Genomic DNA, 24,768 nt, shown 5'->3' with positions numbered 1-24,768 from the left:
CAAAGCAGTTAAAGAAAAATCAAATAGCAACGCTACTAGTACATCATACAGCAACGCTATGATATAAATATCGTGCCTAAACTCGTGACAAGAGAGTTATCAGTCTGGCACACACTTGTCAGACAGGCACCCAGCTTCAGATAAGTATATTGAAGGTTATTACAGTAGTGTATAAATTGGCCAATTGTATGCTTGTATAACTTTAATATCCTATAAGTCTGTCTGTCGGTTATAAAGCGAGGCAATGCCTCATACCTCAGTAAGTTTATTAATATTGTAGAGAAGCAATAGAATCTTATCCAAGCACTAGACCTCATGAGTGTCCATTGTGTCAGAAAAGATTCAGCCGCAATAAGAATCAGTGGAGGTTTTCCACTGATTCTTAAGTAAACAAGACCTCATAAGTGTCCATGGTGTTGGAAGAGATTCAGTCAGGCTGACTATACCTAATCATATAAATTGAATATAAATACATTGCATAAATACTTGAATATATAAATTAGGCTAACAATTGCTTGCTTAGTTATTTTTTAAGTTATCATATAAGTTCATTTAATTTAATATAATTTTAGTACTTAGGTAACATTACTTAGACTACATTTAAAGTCATTTATTATACTTTTACAATGTAAATTGTTGTTTATAGTATAAGAATTTATTGGATGACATTTTTTACATATGACATATTGACATATTCTTACATTGACATATATTGGCTGTTAATAGTTATGGTGCTAGGCTAGACTATGTACATGTTTAAATCTCTGATTTAAACAGAGCCAGTGTTAAGCATAGAACTGAATTTATTAAATCTTATCCATGTATAAAATAAAAGCTGATGTGAGAATCCCTGTCTACAGGTGGACTGGAACTTCTATCAACTAATTCATTCACCCCACCTATCCCTTACAGCCCACAATCTGTCATTAGGAAAAGAGGAGTTAGGATTTACAACCCTAGCTAGAGATTTTAGTTGAATTAATTTGCAGACAGTAATTTTTTAATTTAGTTCAGTACAAGTCCCTGGTAGTCTCCTCTTATATCAATCCCAGCAGGTTTTTCCCACAACGGTTAGGGACAATATTGGATTACTACTGAACTCACATTGAAATCACCAGTGCTCAGGACTCTGGTTTTTCATATATATGCCTGATAGCGGTTTTCTTTTTTATTTTGCCCTATGAGAAATAAACGATCCTTCAAGAAAGATTGTCGAAGCTCAAATTACATTCTCTAGAAAGACGAAGAAGAAATAGGAGTAACATGATAGAGGTGTGACTGAATGGTCATAGTAAAGGGGATTATTAATAACCTACTAAACGTATAAACATGAAACAGAATAGGAATAAATTGGATAGGTTTTTTAGATTTAGGAAAAGACCTGGGTAAATATAGGTAGCAGGGGACGAACTTGAAAATACACACATAACTTCTTGCAGTGCTGCTCCCCTTTGTTTCATATGAATGGATTTCATTCTTATGCTCAATAAACGATCCTTGGGTGGACATGCTATTTCAGTAAACTGACTTATTCGGGGAAGAATAAAACAGTCTCCGTGGTGTAGTGGTAAGACACTCGCCTGGCATTCCGCGAGCGCTATGTCATGGGTTCATATCCTGGCCGGGGAGGATTTACTGGGCACAATTCCTTAACTGTAGCCTCTGTTTAACGCTACAGTAAAATGTGTACTTGGATGAAAAAACGATTCTTCGCGGCGGGGATCGTATTCCAGGGACTTGCCCGAAACGCTACGCGTACTAGTGGCTGTACAAGAATGTAACAACTCTTGTATATATCTTAAAAAAAAAAAAAAAAAAAAAAAAAAAAAAGATGAAGACTAGTCAGCTGATGACGTCATTTGTCCATTAGAGATGCCTGTGCATGGGTCACTGGGGTAACGAAATTTGGGTACGCCATGGACCGGCATTTTAATCCTACCCCCAGGCAAATTGAAGACTGGCTACCCGATGACGTCATTGACCATTGGCGATGCCTGTGCTGAGGTAACAAAAAACACGAGAGACAAGTACCGGCCGTCGAAAAAAGCAAAACAGCCGGTACTTGTCTTGTTTCCTACTACTCACTACCACCCACAGGATGGGCATGGGGGTCCACCACTACCACCCACAGGATGGGCATGGGGGTCCTCCACTACCACCCACAGGATGGGCATGGGGGTCCACCACTACCACCCACAGGATGGGCATGGGGGTCCACCACTACCACTCACAGGATAGGTATGGGGGTCCACCACTACCACCCACCGGATAGGTATGGGGGTCCACCACTACCACCCACAGGATAGGTATGGGGGTCCACCACTACCACCCACAGGATAGGTATGGGGGTCCACCACTACCACCCACAGGATGGGCATGGGGGTCCACCACTACTACTCACAGGATAGGTATGGGGGTCCACCACTACCACTCACAGGATAGGTATGGGGGTCCACCACTACCACCCACAGGATAGGTATGGGGGTCCACCACTACCACTCACAGGATAGGTATGGGGGTCCACCACTACCACCCACAGGATAGGTATGGGGGTCCACCACTACCACTCACAGGATAGGTATGGGGGTCCACCACTACCACCCACAGGATGGGCATGGGGGTCCACCACTACCACTCACAGGATAGGTATGGGGGTCCACCACTACCACCCACAGGATGGGCATGGGGGTCCACCACTACCACTCACAGGATAGGTATGGGGGTCCACCACTACCACCCACAGGATAGGTATGGGGGTCCACCACTACCACCCACAGGATAGGTATGGGGGTCCACCACTACCACCCACAGGATAGGTATGGGGGTCCACCACTACCACCCACAGGATAGGTATGGGGGTCCACCACTACCACCCACAGGATAGGTATGGGGGTCCACCACTACCACCCACAGGATAGGTATGGGGGTCCACCACTACCACCCACAGGATAGGTATGGGGGTCCACCACTACCACCCACAGGATAGGTATGGGGGTCCACCACTACCACCCACAGGATGGGCATGGGGGTCCACCACTACTACTCACAGGATAGGTATGGGGGTCCACCACTACCACTCACAGGATAGGTATGGGGGTCCACCACTACCACCCACAGGATAGGTATGGGGGTCCACCACTACCACTCACAGGATAGGTATGGGGGTCCACCACTACCACCCACAGGATGGGCATGGGGGTCCACCACTACCACTCACAGGATAGGTATGGGGGTCCACCACTACCACCCACAGGATGGGCATGGGGGTCCACCACTACCACCCACAGGATGGGCATGGGGGTCCACCACTACCACCCACAGGATAGGTATGGGGGTCCACCACTACCACCCACAGGATGGGCATGGGGGTCCACCACTACCACCCACAGGATAGGTATGGGGGTCCACCACTACCACCCACAGGATGGGCATGGGGGTCCACCACTACCACCCACAGGATAGGGATGGGGGTCCACCACTACCACCCACAGGATAGGTATGGGGGTCCACCACTACCACCCACAGGATAGGTATGGGGGTCCACCACTACCACCCACAGGATAGGTATGGGGGTCCACCACTACCACCCACAGGATGGGCATGGGGGTCCACCACTACCACCCACAGGATAGGTATGGGGGTCCACCACTACCACCCACAGGATAGGTATGGGGGTCCACCACTACCACCCACAGGATGGGCATGTGGGTCCACCACTACCACCCACAGGATAGGTATGGGGGTCCACCACTACCACCCACAGGATAGGTATGGGGGTCCACCACTACCACCCACAGGATGGGCATGGGGGTCCACCACCACCACCCACAGGATGGGCATGGGGGTTCACCACTACCACCCACAGGATAGGCATGGGGGTCCACCACCACCACCCACAGGATAGGGATGGGGGTCCACCACCACCACCCACAGGATAGGTATGGGGGTCCACCACCACCACCCACAGGATAGGTATGGGGGTCCACCACTACCACCCACAGGATGGGCATGGGGGTCCACCACTACCACCCACAGGATAGGGATGGGGGTCCACCACTACCACCCACAGGATAGGTATGGGGGTCCACCACTACCACCCACAGGATAGGGATGGGGGTCCACCACTACCACCCACAGGATAGGGATGGGGGTCCACCACTACCACCCACAGGATAGGTATGGGATGCATAAATTAAATTAAAAAAAAATCACATAGTAATAATTAACAAATGAGAATTAACTTAATAATCCATTAAAATATCCAGGAAATTATTGGTATAATTTTAAAATGATAATTACCTGAATTTACCCGAAAGCCACTAACACAAGTGGCCTCGACGAAGACAGGAAGCCGGCGGCTTGTTGAAGGTACCACCACTTGCTGTGATAATATTAGGCTATTACACTGTCAAAATTGATTGCTACACCCACTGACTTTACACACAAGTAGGATAAATAAAAGTATTACTATTACACTTACAATATAAATGCATATAGGAATTACCATTTTTATTTTAATTACAGATGCAAAGGAATACAGAGTATTATTACTGTAATGAAAGCGGTCAGTCAGGTAAGCCAATACAAAAATGGAAAAGAATACACAAACTTTGTTTCCATAGGAACATACAAGCACTAACGCTAATAAAATATTTAGTCAAATTAAGCCACTATGAATATAAATTTAATAAAGTGCAGCACTGCAAACCATACGGAAAACTTTCCCATTTATTTGAATCCAAGAACTTGTAACAGTTAACCAACTTGGTGGAAACGTGTTATCAGCCAAGCCTGTGTTCAACAGGAACAACTCTTGCAGATAAGATGAGAGCATCACAGTTCAACGCAAATGAGGGTCTTGTAGGCATGGGTCCCCAACACGTCCGTCAGGCAGGCCTTACATAATCACAAGGACGAAGGACACAGACATATAGGACTCCTGCAGAAGGTATGTGAGCCCATGCGAGGCTGCTCCTGGCTATACGGAGCTGTAGATTATATAACTCCTATAGAATTTATATCCATCCAAACTTATACCCAATTATCTCACTTAGATCTAAAGTAGGTAAACAACCAAAAATTCAATACTTATTTAATAAAATAAGTTTTAGCGCCAGCCATGACACTGCTTTACAATATATAAAGAACTCTCAACTCTCCCATGTGTCATTAACAACTATTTACCAGCATCAGCCTGCACACATTATCGGAAAGATTTGGTAAATTTGCGGTATAAGTAACTACCACTCTGCTGATGAGGATTCTTGACCACAGCTGGACAAACATAACCTCTCCACTTTACGGATAATCAGTGTTGGGATCACAGACCATTACCCCACATTTTTTTCTAACAAACATTAATAAACCTTCATTAGAGGCAATGAATATAAGCTTTAGGCTGCACAATGAAACTTCTATAAGCAGTTGTATTGCTGCTACTGCTGGTAATATCAACTGGGAGGCTGAATACGGTAATATAGTAAACATTGTAGCGAGTAGATTATCCCAATAATATACTCGCTCCAAATGCATTGTTAATATTCCTGTCAACCTTTGGAGATGAATGAGGTGAGGCGTTGCTCGGGCAACACCTCACATCACCATACTTTACGTAACAATAGAAACGTTACAACATTAACCAAGCGGTGCAATCATTTCTTCACAAAACTCTGAGCCACTATAATACCCGCTGTTTAATGCTAACTAAAAAGTCACAACTGAAAGGTTAAACAACCCATGACTTTCTAAGTCTATACTTAAATCTATCAACAAAAAATATGATTATGAGAAGAAGTATAGGCTAGGAGTCATCTCTAAAGAAGCCTCGTGCAGGTACTCGCCAATGCAGTCCAAAATAAGTCGGAGAGCCAAAATAAACTAATATGAAATTAAATTCAAACCATTTAAGGGCATCACGAAGAAAACGTGGAGCACTATTTCCCAAATATTGGGATTAAAGAAGATCTTGAATAATAAACCAACACTCGTAGCCAATGACGATGGTGTGATATCTGCCTTTGACACTACCATTAAATTCAACACTTTCTTCTCATCCATTGGCACATCCCTTGCAAATTATATCCCATCCTCTCTAACTAATGTTAAGGATTACCATGCAGGAAAAAATCCAGTCTCTGTACCTAACTCCCACTAATTCCTCTGATGTTAATGATATAGTCCTTTCTCTTAAAACAAAGCCCAGTGCTCTTGCTGAGGTACCAACTCTAATTTACAAAAAGTCTCTAGATTTTTAGCTCCTTCCATTGCACAGCTCTTTAACAAATCACTTGAACTCCAAACATTTTCTGATATTCTTAAAAAGTGAGTGTATCCCCAGTCCATAAAAGTGGTGATCTCACTGATGTCAACAATTACAGATAAATATAAATACTGCCAACCTTGCCTAAAATATTTGGAAAGTTAACCTACAGACAACTTTACTCTTATCTAGCTAAACACAATATACTTAGCTCTTGCCAATATGGCTTCAGACCCAAAAAAGCACAAATGATGCACTTATTAATATGATTAACTTGATACATGCAGCTCTTGATAAAAATGAGTTCCCTGTTGGGTTATTTGTTGACCTGCGTAAGGCTTTTGACACTGTCAGCCACAATAACCTTCTTAAATTACATCATTATGGAGTCAGAGGACACTCCCTGCAATACCTTAAATCTTACCTTACTGACAGGCTCCAGTATGTTTCTGTGAATAATTCCATTTCTCCCACCCGACCCATCAACATTGGTGTTCCACACGGCAGCATACTTGGCCCTCTCCTCTTTCTCATCTACATTAATGACCTTCCACATGCCTCTCAATACCTCAAGCCAATTTTATTTGCTGTTGACACAACTTTCATTTTCTCCAGTCCTAATTCTCTTATTCTGAATGACACAGTGAATTCTGAACTAAATAAAGTCCATCTTTGGCTAACTGCTAACAAACTCACCCTTAACATTGACAAAAACCTTTTATATTTTGTTTGGTAATAAATCCTCTGATCAAATTAATCTAAGAATTAACAAGTTCCAAATTAGTAACGAAGTAGACGGTAAATTCCGTTGCGTTCTCATTAATAATAAGCGTAATTTCCAAGGCCATATCCAAAATATAACTAAAAAAGTTAAAAAATCAGTTGGGATTTTTTCTAAGATCAGATATTATGTACCCCGTCCTGCCCTGGTGACGCTCTATTACTCTCTCATCTATCCATATCTCAACTATGGTATTTGTGCTTGGGGTTCTACTACCCAAAATCATCTACGTCCTCTAATTACCCAACACAAAGCTGCTATTAGAACAATGTCTAACTCTGGCCCCAGACATCACTCGACCCCTTTACTTAAATCTTTGAATATGTTAGATATTAAGTCACTACACATCCTCTCATGTGTACTCTATACATATAAACTCTGAACAGTAATGCCTATCCTGACCTTAAACGCTTCCTATAAGGTGGTAACAGAACCCATGGGCACCACACTAGAAACAAATATCTATTTGATATTCCAAGAGTGCGACTTAACCAAACTAGAAATGCTCTACAAATCAAGGGACCCAGAATGTGGAATGACCTTCCCAGTCACGTCAAACTGCCCATCTCTCACCAGTTTAAGAGAAAAACTAATTACTACCCAATCAACTCCATGTAGCCTACCTTACATCCTAAATGGCAGCCTATATCTTGCTATTATCAAATATTAATGATTAATTACTAACTTGTAACACTGCTAATATCTTCTATTAATAAACTTAAGGCAATTGTAATCCGTCTGTTTATTTACTCAAAATTACATTCTGTTCCTCTGTTGCAATTTCTGTTGTTAATTCAACATGTAATTATTGTCATTTTTTCTTCTACTTCAGTTCAATGAATGTTTTTGATCTCAATTAGTCTTAAGTCTTAATTTTTATATATTTTTTCCCCACACCTTAACGCTGTACGTATTAGTGGCTTTAGGCATAGTATATACGAGCTCTATCTAGAAATCCAACATTCTGTTTGTAACTCTGTATGTATGTACTTTTACCTAAATAAAAATATATTTATTTATTAGTTATATTTCTTAGGCTACCAGCAGTGTCTAGTGTTTATGGCCATTAACTAATACATTACTGCCCGACACACTGATGACATGTTCGTTACTACAGTCCTTATATTTTGCAGACACTCCACTATGAGGGTGTTCTCCCGCTCCTCCATGATCATATCACTTATAATTGACTCTGGAGACAAGGGCTTGTCGTTTATACTCAACTTATTTATTTTGTGTGTGTGTTCCACTAAAGCTTTGGCTTCAAGATTCATCTTTTGTTCAAGGTCTTGTAAATCCCTCATGTACTTCTTAATATCCGCTTCGAACTTTTGTGTTTGTATTTTAAAATTATGGCACTTTTCTTTGTCGCAATATTCAAGAAGGTCTTCCGGCATTGTTGGAACATATCGGTATCGTACTATCCTATGCTCGTCTTTACTGTGATGGCATTTCCCGCAGACGTCCTTCATGCCAAGTTTAAGTTTGCAATCTTTGAATGTTCTTTTAGACAACATTGCAACAGAAGCTCCGGTCAATAGACCAGCGACTGCACCAACTGCTGCTCCAAAGGGACCCCCAAAGACTCCTAACTCTGCCCCTGTAAACATTCCGGTGACCAACCCATAAGAAATCCCCATCCCAAAAGCAGGCGCATTAGATGGGTCTTCACAATAATCTTCGCAAGTCTGCATACACTCTTGGCAATTATGTGCATGATATCCTGCAATTATGTATTCCTTCTTGATTCTCATCTTCCTATCAGTTTTGGTTCGTATGAATGTGTCTTGTTCATCTGAAATCTTCTTTAGTTCTTTCGTCAGAGTCTTTTTCATTTTCTTCACCTCGGCCGTGTCTGTAGCATTGCCTCTCAGCCTGTTTTTGGTTTCCTCGAGAAGTTTATGTTCCAGTAAAAGGTCTCGTGTTTGCTTGAGGTTTACCGGAGTGGATGGCTGCAACTCTTCGAAAAACTTAGCATACTCTTCTTGCATCATTTTCCATCTATGTTTAAAATAAATAAGTTCGTCCGTCTGGGAGGCATCAACATTTGGTGAAACAAACAGAATCCCATTATCAAGATGGTAAGCGTTAACAAATTTAACTCCAACACATTTCACCACATCAACAACTGTCGAAGATTTATCTGACGCAAATGTAGCCAAAACCTGTGTTATGTCACCAATATTATTTCCCAAAGCAGAGGTAAACTCGTCTAACATGTCTATCTGGTCTTTCACTATCCTATTTTTAGTTGCTTGAGCTACTAAAGCGACACAGTTAAGCTCATCTATACCATAATTACTTGTCAGGAAGTTAGTCAGCCTCTGTATGAGGACGTTACCGTAGCCTTCTCTAGTGTCACAAAACCCAGGAGTATCTATCAATATATAATTACAATTCAGAGCCATTCCTGCTTGATAGTAGACAATATAGGCAGTGATATACTCCGTCTGACTCTCTACTTGTAGGAGATCATTATTTTCAACTTGATCTTTCAACTGGAACCTAAAATTATCAGTAAATTTGACACCAAAGAGATGGTTGATCATGGCGTCGACGACTCTGGTCTTGCCAGCGCCTGTCTGTCCCAGCAGAAGAACAGACTTGCTGGGTCCCTTGTTGCCAGGTCCAATTGACATTACCTGTATCTTCTTCTCTTGGTCCTCTTGAACACATTTAGGTTTTATCTCATAGATTGTGAGTCCATCCGCCTCTCTCGCCATTGAGCAGTGTTCGAGCAAGTTCATTTTGGCAGTCTCCATCCCGCAACAGTACTCTGTAAAACAACATTGTTGTAGTTACTTTTTAAGGAACAATATTAAAATGGATTAGTCAATTATTGGAAGTGTTTAATACATGATATAGCCAACATCAGTCACGAGTTTAATAACCTAATATTGGACTGGGGTTCAAGATACTCTGAAGTTTAATCAGATTCCATATAAATAATTGTTTATAGAGGCAGACAAGAGAACATAAGGGCCAGCGAAATGGCAGAAGGCCAATTGGCCCACACTAAATATTTTTGTTTATATCCACTCACACTCATTCATATTTGTTAACCTATGCGTGAAACGATCCAGCGATCTCACATTTATTATAATTGTGAGGAAGTGGATTTCCACAGCTGTTTAACAACACTTTCACGCCCTCCACGCACTGGACTGAACTTCGACTTTCGCGAGGTGAATTGGACGTTTTCGGGTGATCGAGCGGCAACACTGAAAAGTGCATACTCTTTTCGCTGTCTTGACCTTAATTTTCAATGTACAGATTTTATTTGAGTACCAATGTGTTCGCAATAGAATGATCTACAAGAACATATGTATATGTCACCAAAGCATGAGTTAAATCACACAAAAAGCTAAGGAACTACATCGATCACTAGCCGTGAGCGCAAAACAGCGACGAAATGTTTCTATTCTTTTCAGGGTTGGCAACTCCACACTTGTTCTACAGCGTTAAATTTGATATCACTGTGATTGCAATTAAATTTCCTACACGGACATATGCATATAAATGTAGAATCATGATCGCGGCCTACACCAAGAGTGTGTGAAGTGCGCGATTACACTCGTCGTGTCAACAATACAATAGTCTTTCCACTAGGTTACAATACAATGCCGTTCTCTCAAATGGGCCATGTGCCTATTAAAGAAAACGGAAATTTAATGGCAAACATTTTCATACTATCCCCAAGTCGATGGCACACCACCAAGAGTACATAATGTCATAGAATCTATAATAATGGGGAAGATCGAGCATATTATATATCAATGTTAAGGTATGTTATGGGTGATCAAACAGGAATTTAAATGGGCATTTTATATATAAACTAACAGAATTAGAGTCACCTCAAATTACCCACTAATTCGTAGAAGAGGCTACATTGTAACACACCTGGAGCAGCAGCCTAACATGGCAAGGCTGACGGGTCCGGATCCCAGGGAAGAAACTCCCAAAGTTTAACGTCTAGAGATATGTTACACCCTCACCAGACCACAAGCCTACGGGATATATCAGCGAGTGTGGGTTGGGGTCGGAATAGATTTTTTAATGTTCTAATTAAATACTCTATTCAGACCCCAACCTACATTAGTCAAAGTAATATTGGACATAAAGATTTAAAAAAAAATACTCATGAGAGAGAGAGAGAGAGAGAGAGAGAGAGAGAGAGAGAGAGAGAGAGAGAGAGAGAGAGAGAGAGAGAGAGAGAGAGAGAGAGAGAGAGAGAGAGAGAGACAGAGAGAGAGACAGAGACAGACAGAGACAGAGACAGAGACAGAGACAGAGAGAGAGAGAGAGAGAGAGAGAGAGAGAGAGAGAGAGAGAGAGAGAGAGAGAGAGAGAGACAGAGAGAGAGAGAGAGAGAGAGAGAGAGAGAGAGAGAGAGAGAGAGAGAGAGAGAGAGAGAGAGAGAGAGAGAGAGAGAGAGAGAGAGACAGAGAGAGAGACAGAGAGAGAGACAGAGAGAGAGAGAGAGAGAGAGAGAGAGAGAGAGAGAGAGAGAGAGAGAGAGAGAGAGAGAGAGAGAGAGAGAGAGAGAGAGAGACAGAGAGAGAGAGACAGAGACAGAGAGAGACAGAGAGAGAGAGAGAGACAGAGAGAGAGAGACAGAGAGAGAGAGAGAGAGAGAGAGAGAGAGAGAGAGAGAGAGAGAGAGAGAGAGAGAGAGAGAGAGACAGAGACAGAGACAGAGAGAGAGAGAGAGAGAGAGAGAGAGAGAGAGAGAGAGAGAGAGAGAGAGAGAGAGAGACAGAGAGAGAGACAGAGACAGACAGAGACAGAGACAGAGACAGAGACAGAGAGAGATAGAGAGAGAGAGAGAGAGAGAGAGAGAGAGAGAGAGAGAGAGAGAGAGAGAGAGAGAGAGAGAGAGAGAGAGAGAGAGAGAGAGAGACAGAGAGAGAGACAGAGAGAGAGAGAGAGAGAGAGAGAGAGAGAGAGAGAGAGAGAGAGAGAGAGAGAGAGAGAGAGAGAGAGAGAGAGAGAGAGAGAGAGAGAGAGACAGACAGACAGAGAGACAGAGACAGAGAGAGAGAGAGAGAGAGAGAGAGAGAGAGAGAGAGAGAGAGAGAGAGAGAGAGAGAGAGAGAGAGAGAGAGAGAGAGAGAGAGAGAGAGAGAGAGAGACAGAGAGAGAGAGAGAGAAGAGAGAGAGACAGAGACAGAGAGAGAGAGAGAGAGAGAGAGAGAGAGAGAGAGAGAGAGAGACAGAGAGAGAGAGAGAGAGAGAGAGAACTTTGTAACACATCAATATCATGGCTTCTGGGATAGAAAATCATGCCACACAGGTTTAATAGGATTTTTGACCAGCGGACAAAAAACTGACAAGAGAAGGGTGGGCAGAGTGCTTATTTTTGGACTGTCAGAAAGCCTTTGACAGTACCCCATAAAAGACTATTGCATCAGTTGGACATGCAGGCAAGAATAAGAGGGAAGGTGCTCCAGTGAATGAGTACCAAATCACCAGAAGCCAGCGACTCAAGGGTGAGGTCTCAGAGTGGCGAGATGTCTCTAAAGGGGGTCCCTCAAGGTTCAGTCCTTGCACCTAATACTATTTCTGATATATGTAAACAATCTCCTAGAGAGAATAGACTAGTTCCTCTCCTCTCAATGTACAGTAGTAGGGATGGCACCTTAAACAGGATTTTTTTTTAAATATCCCGTGTAAGGCGCTGGGGGGGGGGAGGGGTTTCAGGTAAACTTTATGGACAATTTTTGTTTGTTTTCAAAATCACTCATTTGGACTTAAAGAATTCAAATGAGAAACGTAATCCTTGGGTCCGGGTTCGATTTTTTTTTCACCCTGATGCCTCTTTTACCTAGCAGTAAATAGGTACCTGGGAGTTAGACAGCTGTTACGGGCTGCTTCCTAGGGGGGGGGGAATGTGTATGTACGAAAAAAAAATGAGTTAGTAATTAATAACAGTTGATTGATTGACAGTTGAGAGGCGGGCCGAAAGAGCAGAGCTCAACCCCCGCAAGCACAACTAGGTGAACTAGGTGAATACCCATAATTTAAATGTGGGTCCACTACAGCTCACAAGATGAGGACATCAACCGCTCAGTGGACGCAAGGTTCCCCACCACTCACAGGATGGGTAACATGGTACACGGTGACTTAAAGAGCGCCATGATACTCACTAATATAGGTTCCCTGGCAGGAGTGTGTCCACGCCTGCTCCCTCGCTCTTCTCAACTCTAACTTGACTGAAGAAGCCCGCACGTTGCCAGATGTTGAACGCCCCGCCGTTACCAAATAATAAGGTATTCGCTATTTACAAAACATTTAAAGTCACACATTATTAACTCAAAAATTGCAGTAGGAGAATTGATTGCGTTTTCCATTTATTTTCGATCAGGTGTGTTGCTGAGTAGACGAGGAAGGTGTATTAAATGTGCGACTTGGCAGCGCTACAGTGTTGCACCATGATTCAGGCTTGGGGACCGGGGATAGGGGGGGGGGAGGGTCTGGATAGTGGTTGGGGATAGGGATCCTTTCTTTTGGGGGGCGGGGGGAATAGTGTAAACAGGATGGAGAGGCACAGACGAAGAAGTTTGGAAATGGGAAATCTAGTGAATGCTGAGAGCAGGCGGGCTGGCTGTCCGCCTTGCTGACACTGTTGGTAGCTGAGCTGAGCTTGTCCTCTTGTCAGGGGCGCTGCTGCCAGTGTGTGTCCCAAGGTATTCACGTGTTACCTTTTTGATGTTCTTTTTATTGGGTATATTATTGATTTATTTAAGAGGTTGGGCTGCTTCCTGGGGGTGTGTAACAAAAAGGAGGCCTGGTCGAGGACCGGGCCGCGGGGACGCTAAGCCCCGAAATCATCTCAAGCTAACCTGAAGATAGGTATAATGTAGTAAAATATGTGTTCAATATAACAACCCATGACATAAGATATGATAGCAATTATTACAATAGTGAAGTTGAAGAGCTTAAGCACACATATTGGGGGAGTGGGTAGCACAAGATACAGTGCCAGTTTAAGGCACTAGGGAGGAAACTAGGAGGATCAGATTAGGTACTTTGTGGTTTTATTTTTGAATAAGGCGTAGGTTGGACAGCTTTTCAATTCGTTAGGGAACGAGTTCCATAAACTAGGTAGGTCCCTATATTTGCAGTACTACCTAATCAACTAAATAATTATTTATTAAGTACTACCTAATCAACTCCATGTAACCTACCTTACCCCCTAAATGTCAACCTATGTCTTGTTATTATCAAACATTAATGATTAATGTCTAACTTCTATACCTGCTGATATCTGCCATGTATAAAGGTAAAGAAAATTGTAGTCCGTCTGTTATCTAGTTAAAATAGTTATCTGGTGTTATCTTCCAATTTCTGCTGTTCCATTCATGTCATTATTTTTTTTTTTTAATTTCATTTCAATACATGCTTTTGATTTAAATTAGTTTTAAGGCTTAGTTTTTTAAATTTTTTTCCACATCTTGGCCGAAACGTTGTGTATATTAGTGGCTTTAGGTATAGTATATATTAGCTCTATCTAGAAAACCAATATTTGTAATTCATTTTCCATGTATGTACATTTTCCTAGATCATGTTCATGATGATCATGGTACAAGAGTAGCTGATGGTTCGTGGTAGCCTGGTACAAGAGTAGCTGAAGGTTCGTGCTAGCCTCGTACAAGAGTAGCTGAAGGCTCGTGGTAGCCTGGTACAAGTGTAGCAGTAGGTTCGTGGTAGCCTGGTACAAGTGTAGCAGTAGGTTCGTGGTAGCCTGGTACAAGTGTAGCAGTAGGTTCGTGGTAGCCTGGTACAAGAGTAGCTGAAGGTTCGTGCTAGCCTGGTACAAGAGTAGCTGATGATTCGTGGTAGCCTGGTACAAGTGTAGCTGTAGGTTCGTGGTAGCCTGGTACAAGAGTAGCTGATGATTCGTGGTAGCCTGGTACAAGAGTAGCTGATGGTTCGTGGTAGCCTGGTACAAGAGTAGCTGAAGGTTCGTGCTAGCCTGGTACAAGAGTAGCTGATGGTTCGTGCTAGCCTGGTACAAGAGTAGCTGATGGTTCGTGGTAGCCTGGTACAAGAGTAGCTGAAGGTTCGTGCTAGCCTGGTACAAGAGTAGCTGATGGTTCGTGCTAGCCTGGTACAAGAGTAGCTGATGGTTCGTGGTAGCCTGGTACAAGAGTAGCTGATGGTTCGTGGTAGCCTGGTACAAGAGTAGCTGAAGGTTCGTGCTAGCCTGGTACAAGAGTAGCTGATGGTTCGTGGTAGCCTGGTACAAGAGTAGCTGAAGGTTCGTGCTAGCCTGGTACAAGTGTAGCTGTAGGTTCGTGGTAGCCTGGTACAAGAGTAGCTGTAGGTTCGTGGTAGCCTGGTACAAGAGTAGCTGAAGGTTCGTGCTAGCATGGTACAAGTGTAGCTGTAGGTTCGTGGTAGCCTGGTACAAGTGTAGCTATAGATTCGTGCTAGCCTGGTACAAGTGTAGCTATAGGTTCGTGATAAGGCATCGGAATCTGTTTCCTAAGACTGTTTTTGCTTTATTCTGCCCTTCGCAAGAATTGTTATACCTGTTCTATTGGTCTTGAGCACCAAATATTCAGCCTACATTTGTATACTGGATAAGTAGTTATCAAAAGAAGGCTCCAAAGAGGAGACTATGCAACACCATCAGTGTCGCGGGTTATTGAAAAGGAGCAAAATCACCGAGGATGCCAACACGAGCACAAAAAGCACACAAGGAAAGCGACATCAAAGGTATCAGATTCGTTAAGGATTCTATCGAGGGATAAATGACACCGAGAGACAGTTGAGAAGCAAGAAACAATGTCCTTAAAATCGGGACATTCAATAAGGAAGTGCACGACTGTAAGAGGGGACAATTTTGAGCAGTAATAAACAGAGCAGACTGTGTTTAGTTTTGACAGTTCTCCCAGACTGTGTTTAGTTTTGACAGTTCTCCCAGACTGTGTTTAGTTTTGACAGTTCTCCCAGACTGTGTTTAGTTTTGATAGTTCTCCCAGACTGTGTTTAGTTTTGACAGTTCTCCCAGACTGTGTTTAGTTTTGATAGTTTTCCCAGACTGTGTTTAGTTTTGATAGTTCTCCCAGACTGTGTTTAGTTTTGATAGTTCTCCCAGACTGTGGTTAGTTTTGATAGTTCTCCCAGACTGTGTTTAGTTTTGATAGTTCTCCCAGACTGTGTTTAGTTTTGACAGTTCTCCCAGACTGTGTTTAGTTTTGATAGTTCTCCCAGACTGTGTTTAGTTTTGATAGTTCTCCCAGACTGTGGTTAGTTTTGACAGTTCTCCCAGACTGTGTTTAGTTTTGATAGTTCTCCCAGACTGTGTTTAGTTTTGATAGTTCTCCCAGACTGTGTTTAGTTTTGATAGTTCTCCCAGACTGTGTTTAGTTTTGACAGTTCTCCCAGACTGTGGTTAGTTTTGACAGTTCTCCCAGACTGTGGTTAGTTTTGATAGTTCTCCCAGACTGTGTTTAGTTTTGATAGTTCTCCCAGACTGTGTTTAGTTTTGATAGTTCTCCCAGACTGTGTTTAGTTTTGACAGTTCTCCCAGACTGTGTTTAGTTTTGACAGTTCTCCCAGACTGTGTTTAGTTTTGCAGCTCGTCTTCCAAACAAATACCCAAAAGTAATTCCATCCACCCGCCAAACCCCAGCTGTTTATGAATGAAAAACGGTTTACACACGACTCACAACTGATTTCGTTCGAGCACTTCAGGAACAAGTGCTTCACTGACGACTTTTGTTCGAACCACAACGCTGTAAATGCTTCACCCACGTACTACAAATACAAATAATCGCCAACAGAACCTAAACACCTAACCTAACCTAACCTAACCTATGCCTATTTATACACAATATGCTAATATATTATAATATTAATTTATACTTGAGAAAATTCCCGTTTTGAATGAACAGCATGTTAAAATTTATGAATGCGTCTGTGGGGTTGACCGCTGAATGTAATGGACTTGAGTCGAGGATGGGTTGTGTTCGAACAACACTAAATGCTTCACCCACGTACTATAAATGCAAATAATCGCCAACAGAATCTAAACACCTAACCTAACCTATGCCTATATATGCACAATATGCTAATATATTATAATATTAATTTATATTTGGTAAAATTCCCGTTTTGAATGAACAGCATGTAAAAATTTATGAATGCGTCTGTGGGGTCTACTGCTGGATGTAATGGACTTGAATCGAGGACGGGTTGAAATGCTTCACCCACGTACTACAAATACAAATAATCGCCATCAGAACCTAAACGCCTAACTTAACCAATTCAGTTTCTTTCTTTATTATGCACCCCATACCCATCCCGTGGGCGGTGGTGTAAAGGATTACAGAGGCACATAATCAGTTCAGGAACTGAACCCTCTAGTTCGTTTAGCTAAGCAAATAACAATCTTTTGGCGCTAGTTACAAAATTATTAATGTTATATATACATGTACACATACTCATGCATACATGTACATATACATACGTATACATATACACATACACATACATAGTTAATCACCCACACGTCAATAATCTTTTGTGTCACAAGTGATTCAACAAGAGGCTCACAACAGTCACTATACAAGGCACTTTACATCTATGGTGAGTCACACAGTTACTAGTCTTGCTCCACATCCACCCAACTGGGCGGCAGCTTTACAGTCATGTGCATGCATTACTTACATTAAGCAAATTATGGATACTTCGCTAAGACTTCGGGCAGCACATCATTATAAATGAAGTACTTACACATCAATGCCTAAATGTGCACAATATACTAATATATAGCAATATTAATTTATAATTGAGAAAATTACTATTTTTATTGAACAGCAAATAAAAATTGATGACTGCGTCTGTAAGGTCAGCTACTGGATGGAATGGACTTGATCTAAGGACGGATTGACTCACGGGCGTCGAAAAGATGTTAAACTTCCCAGCTCATTAGTTAAGCCGAAAGCATTAGGCGTTCAAGCAGTTTGCCTTGGCCAGGAGACATATTGGTCTGTTGGGAAATAGAAACTTAGCATCCTATCCCGGCTTTAGAATGGGGAGAAGGGAGGCCTTCTTCCTTTCCTCAGGAAAGACTACCGAAGTCGAATTAGCGTTGACGATTTCCTGAAGAGCATTGTGAAACGATGTCGGGGCCTTGCGCCGTTGGGTGAGGGCAGTACAGTGGCTACGTGCCGGATTTACAATTGAGGATATCGGGTTCGATCCCCGGGTGGGACAGAAACGTTTTGGCACGTTTCTTTTCCCCTCTACCCACCTAGCAGTAAATAGGTACCCGAGAGTAAGGCAACTGTTAAATTTATTTATTTATATACAAGAAGTTACATTGGGGGTTAACAGAGAATATAGAAAATAAGTTGAATTAACATTCTTGTACAGCCACTAGCACGCATAGCGTTTCGGGCAAGTCCTTAAACTAACAATTGTTTTGATAAATTAACAGTAAAATTGATAAAAAATGTTAGCAGGTATTTTACAGCTTTTCTTTACACGTACAGATAATTTTAAGTAGAATAATTACAGTAAAATCAACAAAAAATGTTTACAGGTAATTTGAAGAAATTTTGACACAAAAGCAGATCAGAATAATACACAATAATAACAATACACAATGAAGCCTCCTTAGGATTACTAGGTACATAATGATAATATTTCAGGGTTATACATTGGTTCACTGAAGCACAATATGAGGATCATTTCGAGGAAAAGTTTCAAGGAATAATGCAGTAGAAAATGCACTCAATACAACAACCATGATATCAGATGATATCTAAGATTACAATGTTAAAGTAATATGGCTTAGGTACAAATATTGGTGGATTGAGTAGCACTAGATACAGTGTGGAGATAAAGCACTTGGTAGAAAACTGAAGATGAAATTAGGTACTTTTTGGTTTTATTTTTTAATAAGCAAAAGTTGGACAGCTTTTCAAATCATTAGGGAGTGAGTTCCATAGACTAGGCCCCCTTATTTACATAGAGTGTTTACATTAGATTAAGTTTGACTCTGGGGATATCAAGGAGATATTTATGTCTGGTGTGGTGTTGCATGTCTGGTGATAGTGTTGGTCTGGTGTGGTGTTAAAGGGTTACATAGTTTGACCCCTGGAGAACCTCGATACAAGCCTAAGGTATATATATATACACACAGGCTTCCCACCCCCAATGAAACTATCTAACGTTGATGACTGAGAGGCGACGACGATCGAGGTATCGGATAATTATCAAATGATTAAATAAGAGACGAGTGTCGGGCGGCCCGGCGTCGTCTGCTCCTCAAGGTAAACAATGCTCCTGGAAAATTTATACCTAGACAGTCTTCCTAACATTCTATATTAAAACCTCAAGTAATTTAATATTAAATATAACAAATAGTTTTTATTATCATATAGATACTTTTTTTAATATTTGTTAGACAATTTTGAGAGTGAGAGTGGAGATATATTTACCGGTGCGAGAGGATGTTTTATAGCAGTGTGGCCCAAACAATGGCGTAAGGGGACATGTGAATGCCACAGACCAAGAGGATACCAGCCCAGCTGCCCCTGACGTTCCTGTTACAGGTGAGGATGGTGAGGGAGAGGGTGTGTGGTGAGGGGCGGCCAGGAGCAGCGAGGGTGTGGAGCTGAGGACGACCAGCCTGGCTGGAGGACTGACATCTTGTCACCATTCAAACTTCCCTCCTCGCTGTCTCTTTAATAACCCGCACTTGGTGATTATGTATGACACTCCAGTGCATGGTGTTGCGCTCATGGCTATATTTGATGGCCAGAGAGCTGGTTGTTGGTCGTGTGTGTGGTGGGGGGAAGGAGGGGTGTCTGGCAGCTGGGTTGGAGGAGGTAGTGTAGGCCTCAGGGGCCCTCCACCTGGGAAAAATCATCTCCTGTTTCCCCATATTGCTTACCTCGTGCAGGACCACGACGTGTCATGTCCCTGCTTTGTCTCTGCTGGTGAAGCTCTGATGTAGATGAAACGGAATCCACTATAGGATCGAGGCAGCTACCTCATTACATACACCTTATGCCAAGGGTTGCACACTATATACCTGCTTATACCACAAGTGCCATGTAGTCATACTGGCTTTGCACTTTCTCCTCATATTTACCTTACTGGCCTATGCAGTCCCCGTCGTACAGTGGTAAAACACTCGCCCGGTGATTCGCAAGTACTTTGGCCTGGGTTCGTATCCTGGCTGGGGAGGATTGACTGGACGCCAATCCTTAACTGTAGCCTCTGTTCACCTAGCAGTGAATAGGTACTTAGTCGTTAAACGATTTGACGGGTCGTATTCCGGGGAAAAATCAAGATTAAGGACCTGCCCAAAATGCTATGCATGCTAGTGGCTTTACTAAAATGTAAGAATTGTGTGTGTATATGTATGTATGTATGTATGTATGTGTATGTATATATATATATATATATATATATATATATATATATATATATATATATATATATATATATATATATATATATATATATATATATATATATATATATATATATAATACACACACACACATATATATATAATACACACACACACATATATATATATATATACACACATACACACACAGTACTATACTTTGACCACACAATTTTTTTCTTGTTTCCAAGTTTGTTCAACTTTGCAACTGTCATAGTCACAGTTTTGCACTTGTGTTGGTTTCGATGATCAACGTCCCCACAGCCCAGTCTCAGACCAGGCCTTCTGGTTGGTGGTCTGGTCAATTAGCCTGTTAGATGTAGCTGCTCACTGCCTGACATGAATCACAGCCTGGTTGATCAGGTATCCTTTGGGGGATTCAAATTTTAATTTTAATTAAGTAGTAAAAGATTATGTATCATTAATAAACAAGTTAAGGAAACTTATTGATAAGCTTCTCCCATGGATAGGGGACCTCGCTCAGCTTCACCGTTGGTTAGGGGGACCTCGCTCAGCTTCACCATTGGCTAGGGGGACCTCGCTCAGCTTCACCGTTGGCTAGGGGGACCTCGCTCAGCTTCACCGTTGGTTAGGGGGACCTCGATCAGCTTCACCGTTGGCTGGGGGGACCTCGATCAGCTTCACCGTTGGCTGAGGGGACCTCGATCAGCTTCACCGTTGTCTAGGGGGACCTCGGGTCAGCTTCACCGTTGGCTGAGGGGACCTCAATCAGCTTCACCGTTGGCTGGGGGGACCTCAATCAGCTTCACCGTTGGCTGAGGGGACCTCAATCAGCTTCACCGTTGGCTGAGGGGATCTCGATCAGCTTCACCGTTGGCTGAGGGGACCTTGATCAGCTTCACCGTTGGCTGAGGGGACCTCAATCAGCTTCACCGTTGGCTGGGGGGGACCTCAATCAGCTTCACTGTTGTCTAGGGGGACCTCGGGTCAGCTTCACCGTTGGCTGAGGGGACTTCAATCAGCTTCACCGTTGGCTGAGGGGACCTCAATCAGCTTCACCGTTGGCTGAGGGGACCTTGATCAGCTTCACCGTTGGCTGGGGGGACCTTGATCAGCTTCACCGTTGGCTGGGGGGACCTTGATCAGCTTCACCGTTGGCTGAGGGGACCTTGATCAGCTTCACCGTTGGCTGAGGGGACCTTGATCAGTTTCACCGTTGGCTGAGGGGACCTCAATCAGCTTCACCGTTGGCTGGGGGGACCTTGATCAGCTTCACCGTTGGCTGGGGGACCTTGATCAGCTTCACCGTTGGCTGAGGGGACCTTGATCAGCTTCACCGTTGGCTGGGGGGACCTCAATCAGCTTCACCGTTGGCTGGGGGGACCTTGATCAGCTTCACCGTTGGCTGGGGGGACCTTGATCAGCTTCACCGTTGGCTGAGGGGACCTCAATCAGCTTCACCGTTGGCTGAGGGGACCTTGATCAGCTTCACCGTTGGCTGGGGGGAACCCTTGCTCAACTTTGCCTTTGACTTTGGGGACCTCAATCAGCTTTGCCCTTGGGAAGAGGGACCTCAATCTGCAAGGCCCTTGGCTAGGGGGATTTCAATCAGAAAGACCCTTGGCTAGGGAGATCTCGATCAGCAAGGCCCTTGGCTAGGGGGGACCTCGATCAGCTTTGCCCTTAGCTAAGGGGAACCTTGATCTGCCCCGTCCTCATCTAGAAGGACCTTAGCTTTCCTCCCCCTTGGCTAGGAAGACCTCACTCAGCCTAGTAGGCTTCCTGTAGCCAATAGTGGTATGCATACCATGCCATATTCATTGAATTTATGAATTAACAAATGAGGAGGCACTCTGGCATATAAAGCAGCTTTAGTTTGATTGTGTTTTGAGTCAAGGGTGCTGGAAACATTCTTATTTGATTTGTGACTGCTGCTTGTGTACCCCAGCTTGTTGCCTTTCTTTATAATTACTTTTGTTGTTTGTGTCAGGATAAGTTAGGGGAGTGTGTCAGGTTGGAATGGTACATAAGAACATACCTCACACTGATAGGGGATAACAGCGTACATATTTATGTCCCTTATCTCTCTAGATATTGATGAAGCAGTTGGGATCATATGACAAACTGTTGTGTGACTATTTTCTCTTAGAAACTTAATGATAACCCTTGCCTAACATTGCAACTTCTAGTGTCTTAATAATTAACAATAATTCCTGTTGTCAGGGACAGGAAGCCTGCATAATATATATATTTTTATATACATATATGTTTACACTTTAGGCTTGTATTGAGGTTCCCCAAGGTCAAACTACTGACCTTCACCAGGATACAACCCCACAATAGTTGCCAAACTCCTGAGTACCTATTTACTACTAGGAAAACAGAGGCATCAGGTGAAAGGAAATGTTGCTTCAACCATTTTTCTCCTGCTTGGGAATTGAACCCGAGATCCCCAATTTTGAGTCGAGAACCAAGTCAACTGTACTATATCATCATGGCTTGTGCTTCATTTACATAAATGAATAATGACCGAAAGGGTAAGATTAATGATTCTTACACGAATCTTCTCAATATTTCTTAGTTTTTTCTTCACTGTCGAGGGTAATTGAAAAATTAACTCTCCAAAGTTCATTTTCACATTTTTATTTATGGTCTGACGCCTAGAAGCGTTTCGCAAGAGACTTCTCACAATTTCAAAGACAAATTTTTATGTACAGGTACTCCGTTTCATGCTTATATTTGTTTTTGGGTGAGGTGATATGACAAATGTTTTTGGGTGAGGTGATAGAACACAAACCAATGTGTAAATCATTGGGTAAAGATAATTTTACATAGTCAGATCACGAATTATTACGTATTTTCTCTTCTTGCTTCTGTGTTGGTTTGGGGGTCTTGAAGTGGGTAGAATGTAATTATGTGTTAATTGGCTGTTGATTGCTGGTGTTGACTTTTTGATGTGTAGGGCCTCACTGATGTCACGCCTCCTGCTGTCGCTGTATCTATCGATAATTTTTGTGTTGCTTGTTAAGATTTCTCTGGTGATGGTTTGGTTGTGTGAGGAGATTATATGCTCCTTGGAGCCCTGTTGTTTGTGCATTGTTAATTGCCTAGAAAGAGATGTTGTTGTCTTGCCTATATACTGAGATCTTTTGGGCTGACAGTCCCCAAGTGGGCATGTGAAGGCATAGATGACATTGGTTTCTTTAAAGGTGCCCTGTTTGGTGTCTGGAGAGATCTTCATGAAGAGTCTTCTGCTGCCGCAGGAGGCTCGACATCAGCGAGTCCCTACACAATATAATTCTCTGCCAAACTTTGCCATATCCTGAACAGGAATTCGGATAACTTGAGATTTAGTGTTAAGTTGTATGCTTGTATAGCAAAACCTCACAAAAACGATGCTTGTAAAACCATGAGAATGGGATACACTAAACAGTATACCTAAAATATTTATTTGATAAATGCTCTTATTTTCCTTAAGCAGATTACTAATTCTTGCAGGACAGAAGGTGACCGGCATAATGCCGAGCTCAAACCGTGACATTGTTCAGGAACTGCAAGAAATACTTCGCCTGTGGGAGGAAGACCAGGCCGTCGCTTCCAAAGACCCCACACCCCATCTCGTCAAACTATGTGAATTATTTGAGCGAGAAACTATAAACTTCTTAAAAAAAGTAAGGAAGTACTGTACTGTACTATGACATTAGTACTATTCAATTTTTAAAATAATTATTCAGAATTCTGTTAATTAACAAAATTTGTTTTTAAATAAGCAAAATTTTGCTGATTATTAATAGTTTTCCTAATTATAATTTACTGTATTGTTAAACTAATTATTATTTTTGTATTAATTTATTTATATCTTAATAACATAGTGAAAACTAGTGATTCTTATGACTGAGCACGTTCAATAATATTATCATTGTCAAGGTGAGAGAGAGATCCTTAGTGAGGGTTGTGGGGGGAGGCAGTGACCGAGTCTTAGTGATGTTACTGGCTCACAAAACAAGTTATTAGGTCGCAGGCTTATCATCTTATTACAATAAAATTTGAAAAGTGTATATTGTATTATTCATAAAAATATCTTATTTGATGTTACATCTCGTGTTTTCCATTGTTAGGATTTGCCGAGGTCACAGTGGTAGTCCTGTGACCCAATGCCCTGTCTTGGGAGCCATTGACTTCACTTGGGCTCAACCGTAACTACCTAGCCTACCCGTACTACTGCTCTTAACCCTTAAACTGCGCAAAACTTACATACACGATTTGACATAACTCAAGTTTTTAAAACTTGCACAAACACTTTCAAATTTTTTGTGTGTTATCAACTAGGCA

General features: G+C 42.4%; 2 protein-coding genes across 9 annotated transcripts in view; one reads left to right on the top strand and one right to left on the bottom strand.

Annotated features, from left to right (window-relative positions):
* Positions 1–4,468: 4,468 nt before the first annotated feature.
* Positions 4,469–13,287, bottom strand: LOC123754518 (uncharacterized). 2 transcript variants are annotated; one of them, XM_045736987.2, is made up of 3 exons: positions 13,187–13,264; positions 10,941–11,047; positions 4,469–9,816 (listed from the first exon to the last, which is right to left on the bottom strand). In XM_045736987.2, exon 3 carries the CDS (start codon positions 9,800–9,802, stop codon positions 8,111–8,113), a length of 1,692 nt encoding a protein of 563 aa, XP_045592943.1. In that variant the 5' UTR covers positions 9,803–9,816; positions 10,941–11,047; positions 13,187–13,264; the 3' UTR covers positions 4,469–8,110. The 2 variants fall into 2 exon arrangements, with proteins under 2 accessions (XP_045592943.1, XP_045592944.1); XM_045736988.2 differs by lacking the exon at positions 10,941–11,047 and having other exon boundaries at positions 13,187–13,287.
* A 5,903-nt stretch (positions 13,288–19,190) lies between these two features.
* Positions 19,191–24,768, top strand: part of mahj (LisH and WD40 domain-containing protein mahjong) — a 55,685-nt gene continuing 50,107 nt past the window's right edge. For 3 of the 7 annotated variants that reach the window (XM_045736990.2, XM_045736989.2, XM_045736992.2), the window contains exons 1-2: positions 19,519–19,609; positions 23,940–24,107. In XM_045736990.2, the coding sequence (XP_045592946.1) occupies positions 19,556–19,609; positions 23,940–24,107 (222 nt within the window). In that variant the 5' untranslated portion in view covers positions 19,519–19,555. Of the gene's footprint in view, positions 19,328–19,484; positions 19,610–19,735; positions 19,759–22,939; positions 22,974–23,934; positions 24,108–24,768 lie in introns of those variants that run through there. The other 4 variants (XM_045736995.2, XM_045736993.2, XM_069326312.1 and 1 more) reach the window with 4 other exon arrangements.

Source organism: Procambarus clarkii, chromosome 18, assembly GCF_040958095.1.
Source record: "Procambarus clarkii isolate CNS0578487 chromosome 18, FALCON_Pclarkii_2.0, whole genome shotgun sequence".
NCBI classification, from domain to species: Eukaryota; Metazoa; Arthropoda; class Malacostraca; order Decapoda; family Cambaridae; genus Procambarus; species Procambarus clarkii.
The sequence above is the reverse complement of the archived record's forward strand: the minus strand, read 5'-3'. Positions and strand labels throughout refer to the sequence as shown.

Bases quoted from the DNA above. Each gene is read 5' to 3' on its own strand.
- LOC123754518 (XM_045736988.2), bottom strand. From the start codon at position 9,802: ATGGAGACTGCCAAAATGAACTTGCTCGAACACTGCTCAATGGCGAGA.